General features: G+C 37.9%; 1 protein-coding gene across 1 annotated transcript in view; it reads left to right on the forward strand.

Moving 5' to 3' along the window:
- LOC107982241 (cytosolic phospholipase A2 zeta) overlaps positions 1 to 16,389 on the forward strand; it is a 31,306-nt gene that overhangs the window by 3,495 nt on the left and 11,422 nt on the right. Inside the window, exons 3-14 of the mRNA XM_062968139.1 lie at positions 354 to 426; positions 1,776 to 1,912; positions 4,024 to 4,161; positions 5,877 to 5,920; positions 6,255 to 6,297; positions 6,501 to 6,567; positions 7,555 to 7,724; positions 10,412 to 10,525; positions 12,354 to 12,391; positions 12,709 to 12,850; positions 13,112 to 13,248; positions 15,724 to 15,946. Coding sequence (XP_062824209.1) covers positions 354 to 426; positions 1,776 to 1,912; positions 4,024 to 4,161; positions 5,877 to 5,920; positions 6,255 to 6,297; positions 6,501 to 6,567; positions 7,555 to 7,724; positions 10,412 to 10,525; positions 12,354 to 12,391; positions 12,709 to 12,850; positions 13,112 to 13,248; positions 15,724 to 15,946 — 1,326 coding nt within the window. The remainder of the gene's footprint in view (positions 1 to 353; positions 427 to 1,775; positions 1,913 to 4,023; positions 4,162 to 5,876; positions 5,921 to 6,254; positions 6,298 to 6,500; positions 6,568 to 7,554; positions 7,725 to 10,411; positions 10,526 to 12,353; positions 12,392 to 12,708; positions 12,851 to 13,111; positions 13,249 to 15,723; positions 15,947 to 16,389) is intronic.

Raw genomic sequence — 16,389 nt, forward strand, 5'->3', positions numbered from 1 at the left:
CCTGCTAAAATTAATTAAGTTTGCCTGGATTGGATTTATGATCAATCCTCTAAATAGCCACAGAAATAATTATTTACTGTTTGGTGTTTAGTGCCAGGTGAAATCTCATGTTTTCAACATGGATTCCACATATTTCAAATAAATATCCATAATCTGTTTTAAGCATAAAAGGTGAAAGGAATCTAATAGCAACTGATTTATTTAAAATAATTGATTTATTTTAGCATGGTTTTTCAGCATTAAAATGCATTCCTAAAGTATTTTAGATAGCTATGAGTGTGTTTAGTAGAAGAGCTAAATGTTTAAGATTGATCTCCTTTCATTTAAAATTAATTCTGCTTTCTTTGTTTTAGCGTGAGACCCATCCTTATTATAGCCTTAAAGTAAAAATCCTCAGAGCCAGAAACATCCATGGCTTAGATTTACGTAAGTTTCCGAGAAAGATGTGAAAATGAATGAGCTTGTTTCCTGCAGTATGCAAGCCACACAGTTATTATGTGAAACAATTACACAGTTACTATGGCTTAAATTGTTAGTCTCTCTTAACAGGATTTACTTAAAGTGTTGAAAAAATGATAAACAGTTAATACAACCATGTTCATTGTAGTTAGAATGGATGCACAACTGGATGCAGGTCATTGTCTACTCTCTTAACTATTCAACTAACATTCTGGTTAAATAAGGAAGAAAAGAAACGTGTTGATTTAAGTGGCTTAAAGATTTTATCAGATGTATTACAGAAAGTGAGGGGGTGGGTTGGGTCGTCTTCTTAGCAAAGTAGAAAGTCCCCTTCTGTTTTAAAAGACAGGGTTTCATTTTACAAATCCCATCAGACACTTTATGTTCTTCAGCCTTTCTCCCGTTCTGTCCCACTTTCTTAACCATTACACCTGTGAGTGAAGTCCTTGCTCACTCCACAATCTTCTTTTTAATCAGGGAAAGCTTTGGAATCATGGAAAAACAAAGTTAAAAAGCTAGCTATAGAGCAATCTTGAAAGCCAAGATTAATATGGACCTCATACCATTTGGGGGTGAAAGTGGGAGGATTTTAAATTCCTTTGCCACAATTTGTCTCTCTCATGCCTTCCTTCCTTGTATTACTACATTTCTACTACATTTCAGGAATGAAACACAACGGATGACAATTGGAAGTCTTTTTATATTGTGTGAAGGGGTCCGTGGCACTTTATTCCTGAAATGTCTTCAAAGTGTGTAGAAACCGGGGAAGATTAGTGTGTGATGATTTTCTAAGTAAATAGAGAGCTTTTATTTTTTGTAATATTAAGTAAAAAGGAGAGAACAGAGACAAAGTTTGAGTTAATCTAAAGTTGAAGTTAAACTTAAGTTGAAGTCCAAAAACACCTGGAGGACTTGAGTTTGGGAATCACTGCTCCAAAGGAAACCTATATGACTCTTTTTCAGATTGGGGCCCATTTCTTCGTGAAGAGGAGGTTTAAAACTTTCTGCCAATCATCTGTCTCTCCATCCCCCCCTGACATTAACAGAAAGTTTCTATTGGCACCAATAGAGGTTTTTCCTAAGTCCTGTCCCTTCTATTTTTAAAAATACTTCCTCCTTGTAGCTTTGTATTTTATCTGTTTGCTTTGTAATAAAAGAGAGCGAGATATTAAAACATACCTTCTTGTTCAGCTTTCCTCCATTGATTTCAGTTTCCTCATAGCTACTTAACTATAGGATATTGTTAAAGGCACTTAATGAACTATGAAGAACATTTTTTCCGGGTCTTTTCTTGATACACATATTCTTCTGCTTAGTGTCTAAAGCAGATTGTTATGTGGCACTGAAACTTCCTACAGCATCCCCATTGGTAAAAAGGACAGAAGTTATCTATAATTCCAGTAATCCAGAGTGGAACGAAACTTTTGAATACCGTGTTCACAGTGCTGTGAAGGTGAGTTTGATCTTTTTATTATAGGAACTAGTTAGATTAGCCCAGATATTTATATCCTTTGAACAGTATGCCTTCTCAGCTCCTATGTGATAGAGTGTACATGTGTGCAGCGGCTAGCTATTATTATTAAGGATAATTGATACCAATGGCTGTAGTAATTAGACATTTATTATAGGAATCCCATTAGAGATAGGAAAGCTAGGCTAAGCAATAACAAGAAGAAAAGTACGAACATTTACCACATGAAACTGCTATTGCATAGCATTCATGTGATCACGTACAGTGGCTACATATTGGCAGGAACACCCTTGACATCACGTCTCTCCATTTGTACAACTGCACTGATTTGCCAGTCTGAGTTGCTGCATTTGAGCCTCTGCATAACCTCATGATTCTGTCCTCAAACTTCTGCTTCTACATAATTTAAACCTACACCCATTAAGTCTAATGGCATGAACTGTAGCTTATCCTTTCTGTCTCCCAGACAACTAAAAACACCCCCTTTACTCCAAATAGCAGCGAAAGAACAAAAAGGAGGTGGAAAGAGGAGGTGAAGTGATCTCTAAGAACATCAGTCTAAGAGAAATTTAAATAAATAGATAAGACAAGAGATTTTAGGTAATGAAACATTCATTAGCTCTATCATTGCTACTTTAAGACACATTTTTCACTTAAAACCAGTGGTTCCCAACCTGTGGTCCGTGGACCACCAGTGGTCCCCAAGAACTAAAATAAGGTCTGTAGACTCACCGTGACTACACAGTTGCAACAAAAGTGACTGGTCTCGTGAAACCCTCTTATAATGCCAAGGCAATGGGGATGTCAGGAGGGGAGAGGCTGACTACCCACAAAAGGCACAACAAGAAGCCTCCTGACTGATGCTTCTCTCCCCCCCACTGAGCAGAGCCGTTCCATGTGGCACCTGGAAGTGTGAGCTCCTTGGTGTCTTCGTTTTTAGGCCTGTTTCTGGGGTTATTGGGGTGCTGATTTAGAAAATTGCATTAGATAGATCACATCAGCTCTAGATTATTAAATATGGTTTTCTGTGGGCGCGCAAATGGTGACTACTGGATGGCATATGTTCTGTATCAGAAACTAGAGCTGATGTGGTCTTTCCAATGCAATTTTCTGAATTGGCACACCAGATAACCAAACAGAATCTAAAGTTGATCAAAACTGAATTGCCACCCTTTTGGTACTAAGGTTGGAGAGTGGTCCCTGGTCAAAATGGTTCCTGGTCAAGTGATCTCTGCTCAAAAAAAGTTTGGGAACCTCTGCTTTAAACATTCCGTGCTGCTGCATTTCCAACTGTAAAAGTTGTGTGAGTAAAATTTGGATGATGACATTTTTTATTTTGTTTCCCCAAAAAGGGATGAAATGTACACTCTTGAGACATTTCCTCTTATACTAGTGGACATTTGCCCAGACTTTGTGGTTCTTCCTGTCTATTCCAGAAAGCAAGTCAAGTCAAATTAAGTTCCAATTCTACAGTTCACTGTAGAAAAAAAAAGATTCTTCATTTAAAGTCAATTTCTACATAGCTTTTGAATGCAGAGGAGGTCCAATGATGCAAGCTTGGACATGGCCAAATGAAAAGATGTCTGAACATATTTGTTTAGATTTGTTTATTTAATGACATGTTGAATCAGAAACAGGCCCTAAAATATCTTCCCTCAATGTCTTTACAGCACATGTACAACAGGCAACCAGATGTGGATGATGTCAATCCATAGATATGCCATAGAGTCTTCACATGCACAATTGGATTAACAGGATCTATTTTTTCAACATATACATATTGGGTTGGACTCTGGACTCAGATAGGACTCTGGCCCTGATTTTTGGTCCAATAATTTGCTTAAATTAAAATCCCAATCCTCAAGTTCCAATGAATACATACATTCATCTTATTTGTTGCACTTGGCAAGTGCCTTGATGCAAATCTTTGTTTAAATCTGTTGGTCAGCCAAACTGATCAACTAGTTCATGTTGATGTTTCGAGGCCAAAAGATTTTTAAACTGATCAGCTGACTAAGTTTGGTGCATAGCATAGAGCACACTGTACAAGTGTGACAATATTTCCTGAAGTCTTTTTCATTCCCCTTTTGCAGAATATTTTGGAACTAACTTTCTACAACAGAGATCTTGTGCTGAGCAGCTTAAGCAATCATGCCACTTCAATTGCTTTTGATACAGGAAATATTGCCCCAGGAGAGGTTTTGAAGCATACATTTGTTCTAAATTCTCAGGTGAGACCTTGCTTTTGAGTTTCCTTTTAACAGGTGGTATTAGGTAAACAAATTAAACTTCCAGACAGGCAGGTATAATCGCATATTAAGTACTGTAGAGCTGCGGTAGCACAATGGGTAAAACCTTTGTGCCAGCTGAACTGCGGACCTGAAGATTGGGTTGCTGACCTGAAGGTTGCCGGTTCAAATCTGCGAGATGGGGTGAGCTCCTATCTGTAAGCTCTAGCTTGCGGAGACATGAGAGAAGTCTCCCAGTAGGATGGTAACACATCCGGGCATCCTCTGAGCAACATCTCTGTAGATGGCCAATTCTCTCACACCAGAAGAGACTTTCATATGTTCTCAGGTTGCTTCTGACACATACTGTAAATATTTAGATATATCTCTGTATTTATGGTAACATGATATACTAATTATTGACTGAAAGGAAATAATTGTTGTATTAAATGGAAGGTAGGATATGTCTTTCTCTCTTCAATAACAATAAGGTTTTTGGTCATACAAGCAATTATTTTGTATGCAGGGAGCCAGTGTGATGTAGAGGTTTGTGTGTTAGAATAGGATTCTGTCAGGCCATGGTTTGAATCTCTACTCAGCCATGGAAACTCATTGGATGATCTTGGGCAAGTCACATTCTTTCAGCCATAGAGGATGGCAATGGAAAAGCTCCTCTGAATAACTTTTACTCCAAAAACCTTGTGATAGCATTGCCATAAGTTGGAGCTGAAATGAAAACACATGTCAACAACAGCAACAAAGAGTTCAAATCATGTATGTGTCAAAGGCCATGTGCATGGGGAGAGCTATACAATCCCTCTATGTTTGTTACACCAGCATCCACTAAAATCAGGAAGGAATAGCATTGCATTATATGCTCTTTACATAAAAAAATAAACTTATGAAGATTCCAAATTTGTTTCATGGATGATACCTACTCAGCCCTTTCCTTTTTCCAAGGCTGCATCTCTAAGTCTAAGTCTCCTCTTCTCGGGGGAATTGGCTTGGGGTCACCAAGGAATGATGCTAGTTCATTTGTCGACCAGGCACTCCACATGGCAAAGGCACTCAAACTGCAGATAAAGCAAAGACTGATAATCCAGTTTGTAGTTGTGTTCAAATGAAAGCACCTAATCCGGTTTCTCTGTCTGTCTAGCCTTACATCCTGCAAATTGCAATAAAGTATTGGGGTTACATCAGGGAGAAGGAGATGGGGCAGAAACATTCTGAAAACAGTGAAGGGTTTTAGGGATTGAGCACACTTATTTAGATCATCATAATTCACAGAATGACAGTACGTATTGATTGTAACCCCAACATTCTTTGAAGTAGGAACAAAATATTTCAGAGTATGAGAAAGGTAGGGGAAAATAGCTTGACACAATAGGTGACAAAACATCATTTGGATTGTGAAAAAGAAAGTTGGTGTACAGCAACAAATACCACCCCTTTCTGTCACATTTGTGTGAGACTGAAGTCTCACATCAAAGAATGAAGGAGACATTGCTTCAGGTCAGAGAAAGAGCTAATTTATCTGCATTTAACTATGTAAAAATTAATGAATAGGTTAGAGGTTTTGATCTGAGATGCTAATATTGATACTGACAGATCAATCCAAAATGTTGACCCAACACTGAGTTGGGTCAGATATGACACCTACAGGTTATACTGGAACAAGGAAATATTTTCTATATTCCTTTTTCTCTGGTTTTTCTAAGGTGGAAAGAGCAGAATTGGATGTTGAATTTTCCTTAGAAGAAAGGTGATGTATTTCCTTCCCGCATGAAACAAGCTGCCAATTTATTTTTAAATAATGCCATTTTTGATGTCACTTCTTGTTCTTTTATATATTATTTGAAAAAGTTTATTTAACTTCTTAGATCTGAAATCTTTTTGAGACGCTGCAATGATTTTAGTTTGTTTTAAAGCCCAGAAAGATGAGCAATATGTCTTGAGACCTAGCAAATAATTATTTGAAGGATAAAGAAAGTATCAGACTCCCCTGTCTTTCTCTGTTGGGAAATCTGTAATGAGATTCAAGATCCATTAGTCTAGTAGTCAAACAAACTCATCCTATACATTTTTCATTTCAACAGTCCACACACACCTTCTGAGGTTGTTACCAATGGCGTTCTTGTGGTGAGTAGCAGGCAGCTATTTGCTTACGTTGGTGGAGAAAGCTGGGTTGATGATAGGGAAGCTGTTCAACTAGCATTTGTCTTCAGTAGGGTAATGAAGGACTGATTTTGATATCCTACATTACTTTTTTCATTCTGTTGTTACTGTTAATTTCTTTCATGGTGACTTTGACTTATGGTGATCTTTTTTGAAAAATCATGTAGGCACCTTCCTGTCTGAGTATTGAAGGAACAATCAATAAAAGTAAGATGACTCCATGGCTAATGAAGGGTAGGTTTATTTCTATTTGATAACTAAATTCTTTGGGAAAGATTGTAATAATAGTTCTATAGATAATGGGTAGGTTTATTTCTGTCATAATTGCTATTTCCTAACCAAAATTCTTTAGGAAAGGTTGTAAGGAGAAGCTATATTTCTCTATTTCACAAGCTTGATGTAAGCATGAATGAGACAAGAGCAATTTGCATACTGACAGTCTGTTCAAGCATTTTTTAGGGTAAAGACAAAAGTTGTTTCTGTGAATTGTAGAATAAAATATATCTAAAACGAACTTAGATGTAACCACACATTATCAACAGTTGGTTAACAGTTCAAGAAAGACAACTTAATAACAGTGCCTTGACTATTGAAAGAAGAGAGAAGGTTTTATGCTTATCCATTATCCTGATGAATACAGAAGTTTTCCCTCCAAATCCTTATACTGAGACCTGAGACATTCAGTATCATCAGTTGTGTCCCAAGTATATTGCCACATTGTACCACAGCTTACCAAAGCAATGCTCCAAAGAGTTATGGTTCTCCTTGATCTGCAATGGTGAGTTATAATGTTCTGGTGGAATGATTGCAGACAACGAAAATCAAACCTACTTCTATCTGCCATGCATTGATTATGTTTTCTTGCATGGCAGGAGACTGGTCTGGATGGTCAATGTGGTCTTTTTCAAGTCTATGATTCTACCTGTGTAGCCTCACCTTTCAGTTTACTTTGCCCTATCCTGCTGCCCATTCCTTTGATGTATGAGACCACATAGGAATTGAGTATCCCCTCTCTAAAATACTTGGGACCAGAAGTGTTTTGTATTTTGTGGGTTTCCCCCCCAGATTTTATATTATCTATATTTGCATATAGGTACATAATGAAGTGAATTACTTTGTGTTTTCTGAGTATTCTCATCAGAATAACATCACCATTTGGGATTTATTTATGTTTCTTCAATACACAGTTATTTCTTAACATGTTCTTCTTTCCACATTCAGAGAACTGCCAAATCAAATTATCTGTACCAGGGTCCTTTGAAAACCAGTTATCAACATTTTGTGATGCTGCCTCAGAACAACAGCGGAAGATTCCATTCATTTTCCATGTAAGCAAAGACATTTTCCCCACATTGAACCTGGAATTGCTGCAAACAACAGCTATGCTCGAGGTAAGATGATGCATCCAGATCATAATCACTTTTAATGTTGAAACTATTCCGGTTTATGGCCTGTTTGGAATGATCACTTCTTTGTCTTCAAATAGATGGATATGTATCTTCTATACAGAAAAAATAAATTTTAGTCCTATTTGTTGTTTATTTGTTCAGTCGCTTCCTATAAAAGTTCATAATGGGAAAACTGGCACCCTGATGGATTCATCTTGCCTAATGCCATCAGTCAAACTGGTTTTAAAGCATGTCTACTAGTTCCTGCTTGAAATGTGCAACATTTTACTAATAACTTTAAAAAAAGGAAATAGCTACTTTTTAATATAAATTTTAATTGCAAACATTTATAGACAACGTAATTTACAATGAGATGACGAAGATATGAGAGTGACGATAAGTAAATACATAAAAACAACACCGTACAGCCCACCCAACCAACTAAACAATTATAAGACTTGAGTGGAGAGTGGGGAAATAATAGAAGGAAAAAGAGAGAGAGAGAGAGAGAGAGAGAGGAAAAAAAGAGAAAAAAAAACCTATACTAGAAATAAACATGAATCGAATCAAACAAACAACTTTACATAGTTACTTTTTGACAGATTTAATATGGAATCCATTATAACCAGAGAATGTAACTTTGAAGATGATGTCACTTTTTGATGAAACATAAAACATGAATACATAGACAGGTAACAGTGGCAAATGGAATGTGGTCACAATGCTTTGAGCATGTGAGCATGATTGCAAATGTTTCAAGAGGGTTTGTTAAACCATCTTGATTTGAATGTGGTGCACAGTCCCTATGATCAGAGAGGACTACAACTGCAATTCAGATGAACATGGCTGCAACATCTTCTTCACACTCAGTGTATGAAGGTCAGTGTATGTGAAGTGCATGTGAACACTTTGAGATACATCCCTACCATCTCTTTAGACTTCCATACATTCAAGCAAGCAACTTAACTGGGCTTAACATCTCATTTTAAATGTCCCAACCTTCTCTCATGCCCATAAAATCTCACTGTGCTTTTATCTTAAAGCAGAGGTGCCAAACTTGTGGCCCTCCAGATGTTTGGGCCTCCAACTCTCAGAAGACTTTGCTGGCTTGTCCAATGGCCAGGAATTTTAGGAGCTGAAGTCCAAAACACCTGGAGGTCCACAAGTTTGACACTGTCTTGAAAGAAGTCTACTTCTATAAATCCCCCTTTCCAGACTCAGTTTCAGGAGGTTAGTGCTCACCTCCGTTTTAGAAATCATAGAACTATGCTCATGTACCATATAGCATACTTTATTATCACGTCTAAGAGTCATGACTGACCTGACATTCTGACTTGATAATGAAACAGGGCAAAAAATTGTAGAATACAATTTGGAGGAGACCACAAAGGCCATCTAAGTTACCCCTGCCACACAAAAATACATAATCCTAGCACTCCTTGGCAATTAATAAGAAGATTGCAAACATTTTAATTAGCTGGGAAAACCTGTTTCATCAATGATATACGAGCTTTAATAAGCTTCCTACAATTCAACCAGCAGCACCAATTCATTTTTTGCTGTAAATCAGAACTTCTTGAACTTCTTCCACGTATGACCTCTTTCTGCCCAAGAAATCTCCAGTATATAGGTATGTAAAATAGGTATAAAAATCAAACATTTAATTATAATAAATTACTATCTGCAAGGCTTGCTAAACAGTGTGTTTTTCCTTTTTATGAAGCAATTATGCTTTTCCTGCATGGCAGGGGGTTGGACTAGATAGCTCACGTGGTCTCTTCCAGCTCCATGATTCTATGATTCTTTGCATTTCTGCAGAGTCCATTGTAAACACTGCAAAGTTGTTGCTAACAGGTTTGTATAAATGTCTAGAAGGGCCACCAGGTGGCAAAACCTTTACATAGCCGTACAGCCCAAAAAACTCACAGCAGCCCAAAACTTTTACTGTTAGCAGATTTTTCATAACCCCAACATTGAGCTAAAGAGACCTCATTTGGGGTCAGGACTATTTAAGAAACAGTGCTCTAAACTCTGTTGCTCAACATATGTGGCAGGCAAAATCTGAGAGATGGTCTAAATAAGCCCCCTTGTAATAATCTTTTCTGATTTAAGTGTTTTTGGATGGGCAGACTGATAAAGTGGCATCAAAGTCAGTAAACAAATAAGTGAAATGATACGAGTAAAATTACATAAATAATGAATCTATATTAAATACATGATCTGTACAGTTTTGTAGCCCCAAAGGCACAACAGATGTGGTTATCCTTTGAGCATTATTGTTTTTACTGGTAGAAGATTCACTCAGAGAATTGAAGATGGCAGTTAATCACTTTGGAGGAGTAGGAGTAGCATTTGTTATGGTAGCTGGTAGAAAAAAAAAGAAGAAGCAGAGAATCATTATGGCTGTATTATGTGAGGCGTCTTGACTTTGAGAAGCTCAGATGAAGGCACTTCTGACCTGGAAAAAAAACTACCTCTCACCACCTTCCTTTTTTCCAGAGCTTCTTTCCTTGATATTTACATAGCAATAGACATCTTGCCCAGCAGTTCTCTAAAACAGTGGGTGACATACATGTTAACAATGAACAGGCACGAGTGCCAATGCTTTGATATCTGCTCAGATATGCTAGGTGCTGATTCCAGACTTGATCTAGAAATATATATTTTAAATGAACCATTTTTTTCCCTAGGAAGGATGGAGTGAAGATTTACATATGAAGACTACAGTCATAGGGAATGGAACTATTCCAATTTCTGAACTTCCCCTTGGGAAGGAAGTGGAATTGACTGTTCCCTTAGGACAGGTACATTTTGGTATTATTTGCAGAAAATGTATACAAATGATAAACATATTGAGCCTATGTTGGGGCTACACTGCTATCTTAGAAGGACACAGCAAGGAAAAAAAATGCCACCTTACACATCCTCATCTCAAAACTGCTTTCAATAATATATTTTATGTAAGCAACTTGGCAGAATGATCAAGAATTTTATTTAACACAAGCTGTACCTGGCCATTCGTTGCTGTGGCCTAGTTTGGTTCAATGAAAAAAAAACTCAGAATAGTTTTTTCCCCTGTCCTAGATTTTCCACAGATATATAAAGAGAAGCCTCCCACAGGATGGTAAAACATGCAGGTGTCTCCTAGGGAATATCCTTGCTGACGGCCAGTTCTCTCACAAGGCTATTCAATGCTGATCAAGTTGGCCAACTGCAAAATTTCTTGCAGTAAATAAAAATAAAAATTTCTTAAAGTAAATAAATAAATTCACACTTGCCTGTAGGAGAAATAGTTCTTTCTCACACCCTGGACTTCCACAGATATATAAAGAGAAACCTCCCACAGGATAGTAAAACATCCGGGTGTCCCCTGGGTAAAATCCTTGCTGACGGCCAATTGTCTTACACTAGAAGTGGCTTGCAGTTTCTTAAGTCTCTCCTGATACCCTTCCGAGACTAGGCCTCAGAGCCTTGGCCTCGTGTAACTCCTCATGAGTGGCGAGGAGGCGGGCCTAGTCTTCCCTTATAATAATAATAATAATAATAATAATAATAATAATAATAATAATAATAACTTTATTTTTATACCCCGCCCCATCTCCCCTAAGGGACTCGGGGCGGCTTACATAGGGCCTGGCCCAATAAAACAAACAAATAACAGTAACAAAGCAATAAAACAATTATCCCAGTAAAAAACATCAACATCAATAAAAACAATCATTAAAATCAACAAGCAGGATACAGTGTTAAAAACAGGAGACTAATTCGTAGATCCCAGGTGAAGTGCAGAGTGTTATGAAATGGGAAAAGGAAATTTCACAGTTGAATGGACAATAAAGTGTGGTATAAAATGGCAAGACAACAACAATGGGACTATTATGGAATGGACAGATAGATCAATCCAGCAACAACTAAACATCGAAGGCCTTTTGGAAGAGCCAGGTTTTTAAGCTCTTCCGGAAGGAGAGGAGGGTAGGGGCCTGCCTGATCTCTCTAGGTAGAGAGTTCCAAAGCCGGGGGGCCACGACGGAGAAGGCTCTCTCTCTCATCCCCACCAACCGTGACTGTGAGGGTGGTGGGAGCGAGAGAAGGGCCTCCCCTGATGAGCGAAGAGAACGTGTGGGTTCATAGAGGGAGATGCGGTCTCTAAGGTAGGTGGGTCCCAAACCGTTTAGGGCTTTGTAGGTGATAACCTGCACCTTGAATTGGGCTCCCCCCATACCAGTTGCTAAAGGTTGGAGACTGCTTGGCGATTGCTTGTGTCATTGCTAAGGGGAGGAGCTGTCTGTTATGACAGTTGCTAAGGGAGGGGGAAACTGATTGACTGTTGCTTAGGAGTTTGATTTTACCTTCCTCAGGTGTGTCAGGTTTGTGAGAGTAGGATTAAGACACTTGGCAGTTTGAATGCTATGTTGTGTCCAAATTTCATAGCATTCAGTGGAGTAGTTTGGGAGATATGAGGTCCCTCACTGACAGACATTACATTTTTTTATTTATATAGATTGTTTAACATAAGCAAATTGTGATGAAGTTACATATGGGAGAATGGGAATATATTTTTGTATAGTTTCATTTACAAAGGAATTAAAGTATTATGTATCAACTAAATTATCAGCATTGCATATTTTCCAGGGGCAAGTTGTGGATTTGACTGTGAAAGCTGAAGAAAGGTGTGTAAACCTAAATGTGGATATTTGTCAAAATCTTATTCTTTGCTCTTATGGCATTTATAATTTCTGGATATTGGGAATAAATGTGCTTCCATTAGAGACTTTAGATAGAACCCAATACCACTAGGCAATTATAACACCATGAACACACTTTGGAAAAGACCCAGTTTTCCCAATGAGAAGAACTATTATTTATGTGAAGTTTATTTTTATAGTAGCTAAAGTAAATAAAATAAGGTAGGGAATATATAAATAAAAATAATTAAATAAAACTCAAAATGGGATGGAAGATCTGTATCTTTCTGCCTTGTTCCTAGAAAGAGTCCATTTGATATGGAGGTACGCCTTGGTTCTGGCCTCTCTAGAGGAGAGCGAAACTTTTTGGAAAGGAGAAAAGAAATAAATGCCAATACTCTCAAGAAATTATTTGATCTGCAAGTGGCCCCCAAGAAAGATCAGGTACTGTTCCCCCCCCCTTTATGCACACCTTTTCTGAGGTCTTTATAGTCAAATTAGTGAGTATCATTTCTAATAACTGATCTAGACCTCTTTCAGAAATGAACTAGGAAACTGAGAACATTAAATTAAAATGATTGATCACTTGAGGATATCTTACAGTGATTTGGATCGTGAACTGAAAATATATATTACTTATATCATAAAATTAGCCTATGAACAAACAGAGAACCAGTTTAGGCTACCATTTCTATATTCCCCTAGGTGCCTGTAGTGGCTGTTGTAGCATCCGGAGGAGGGATGAGAGCAATGACAGGGTGTTATGGCAACTTGTTTGGCCTGCAGCAGCTGGGCTTCTTAGATGTCCTGACATACCTTTGTGGCATCTCAGGGTCTACTTGGTAAGTATGCAGAAATTCCTATCCTATCTATGTAAATTCCTGTTCCATCAGTGTAAACCTTGTGTTTGAAAGATTCTGTAGTAGAATCCATGGCTGTGCAAGGATTCAAACTCTGGTCCCCAGAGTCATAAGCCAAAACACAAACCACTACACCATGTTGAAGTTGACATGTGTCAAAGATATGTTCATGCATAGCTAGAGCAGTATGATCTCCCAAGTATTGAACAACAGATATTCTTGGGCTGGATATAACTATGAACTTAGCTTTTGGGCTGTTTTTGTGGATTATGAGACCTTTGTTTTTGTAGAATATGGGGTCTTAGATAGATAACACATATTTAAAATATATTTCTTGATCACCTGGTGAAAGAAGTTCTGAAGAAGAAAATCACTATGCAAATTCAATTTGTTTTTTTAAAAGCAGAATTTAGAAGACTAGTCAACGCAGTCATAAAGGGTGAAAATGCAGCAGTCCCTTAGTATCCGCTAGTTTGCTTCCAGAAACTATCATGGATACCAAAAACTGTGGATGCCCATGTCCCAATATGCACAATGGTGTACTTTATGTAAATGGTGAATGATTTAAACAAGTACGGGAGAGAGCTTGAGGATCTGGGAAATGGTGGGAGGCTACATAGCAAAATATGGTAATGCATTAGCACATGACAAAATCAAGATTTGCTTTTGGAATTTTCACCCTGAATATTTTTGAACCATGTTTAGTTGGATCCATGGATACAGAACCCATGGATACAAGTTACCAACTTTAGTTAAATAAATGATTAATTTTGGATTTTTACTATCATCAGAAAGAATCTGTATGATATTTCTACCTGAGTCCTCCAACAACATGGCCAGTTTTCTTGAACTACTAGAACACTAGTTTCCATTTCCTACTACTACTGCTAGTAAAGGGTTAGGAACTATGGTCTTGGTAGACTGCATTTTCAAGCTATAGCCAGTGATGACAAAGCCAATGGTAAGGAATGCTAAAAGCAGCAGCTTAATAATAATAATAATAATTATTATTATTATTATTATTATTATTATTATTATTTTATAACCCGCCTCCATCCCCCCAAGGGGACTCAGAGCAGTTCACATGGGGACTGAGCCCAAGAATCAACAGATAAAAACAGAACACAATAACAGCATATATAATCAAAACAATAAAATAAACATTCATAAAATACATCAGCGGGTGTCAGGACAAAGGTGGAACTATTAAAAATGGCAAGGGAAGGCAGGTATGTGCAAAAACGCAAGGTCATAAAATTAGGAATAGCATTAAAGTGCTAGAGATGAGGGCAGTAAACAATTAAGAATAGGTGGTGATAAAAACTGACCTATTGTTCGAAGACATGTTGGAACATGTAAGTCTTCAAAATTTTACGAAATGTGTCCAGGCTGGGAGCTAATCTAATCTCTGTGAGGAGAGAGTTCCAGAGCCGGGGGGCCACCACCGAAAAGGTCCTCTCCTTTGTCCCCACCAGACATGTTTGGGGCGGAGGTGGAAGCGAGAGAAGGGCCTCCCTGGAAGATCTAAGAGCCCATACTCTTAGATCAAGTATAATAAACAAGTTACAGGAGAAGGACAGACACATTATTTATCTTCAGACACAAGCCTGTGCCAGACATGGGCAAACTTCAGCCAGAACTTCAACTCCCAGAAATCGTAGCCATCTTACCAGCTGTTAGGAATTGTGGGAGTTGAAGTCCAAAACACCCGGAGGGTCGAAGTTTGCCCATGCCTCCACATAGACCAGCTGTAGACAACAAGTTCAAAAGAGTTTTGTGTGGAATCCTTCTGACAAGGCACTTGCAAGAGTCCAAGTTTGCACCATTGTTTAGCTTCATTGTCATGCTACACATGGTTTACTGATATAAGTCCAGTAGCTTACATTGATGCACAATTATACTAGAATATGAATTCTGGCAGCTCACACTGGAACAGGCAGAATTACATTGTTCAATACTGTTGACTATACTGATTAGATCTGTGTCACTAGCAGAATTCCCATATCTGATACTGTATATGTTAGCTGTCTGCTATTGGACTGGTAGAAGGGGTCCAAAGGAAGCATGGATAATGTAGTGCCTGGCCAGTATAGCTGGGATGAAAACAGTATATTCCAATGGGGGCATTTCACTTAAATTGTTTTTGTCAATGAAATTTTTTACCAGGATAAAGGCTTAAAGAAATTCAGTATTTAAACTATTTCCCTGACACCTCCCCCTCCCTTGGGCAATGTTATCAGCTTTCAGATCTTCTATCAGCAGTATTTTGCAGACATAAAGGATAAACCATCATGTCATTTTTGGCATGGCTCACTAATGAAAGAACTTATATTTATTCTTAAAGCACTGCAGTTGGTGTAAATTAATTATAGGGTTGTTCCTCCCTTTATCTAGGATTCTCTCTGTTTTGCTTAAAGTTCTTTTGTTTACTAAAGTATCTGATTGTCATTTTGGTAGGTGTATATCCACACTCTACAAAAATTTTCACTGGTCAAAAAATAATCTTCAGGATGCAATTAGCAATGCCCAGAATATTGCGACAAGGTCAAAAGTTGGAGCATTTTCTGCAGAACAATTGGCGTATTACTTCCAGGAATTAATTGCCAAAGAGAAAGAAGGAAAGTCAGCCACACTTGTTGACTTATGGGGACTCATCATAGAATATATCCTAAACAATAAGGTAAAGAAGATGGCCATAAATATAGGAGGTGGGAAATATGGGCCTGAGAAAGACAGCAGGGGTGGTGGTCAGAAGAGATGACTGAAACATTTGTCAGGAGGTATTTATAACAGGTTAAGATTTGATTTTCTGGTAAAGTGTTTATGGAAGTTATGGTCCCATAAGACATGAGGTCATGTTCAAGAATTAAAAGTTAGCATGAAAGGAAAAATGACAGTTTTTCAATAAGCCATTGCAATCAGGTAGACAAAACCTTTAATCTGGAATCTATGGATTCGCCTTAGCCATGGCTGGGTGTAGACAATCTCTTCTCAGAAAGGATGACAAGCTCAGACACTCCACGAGGAGATAGCTGTAAAGATTAAGGGGATTACAGATATGCATCATTAAAAATGCAAGATCAAATATTAATCCTTTTAATATATTTGAACCAAGTTGGTATT

This window comes from Anolis carolinensis, chromosome 1 (assembly GCF_035594765.1).
Source record: "Anolis carolinensis isolate JA03-04 chromosome 1, rAnoCar3.1.pri, whole genome shotgun sequence".
NCBI classification, from domain to species: Eukaryota; Metazoa; Chordata; class Lepidosauria; order Squamata; family Dactyloidae; genus Anolis; species Anolis carolinensis.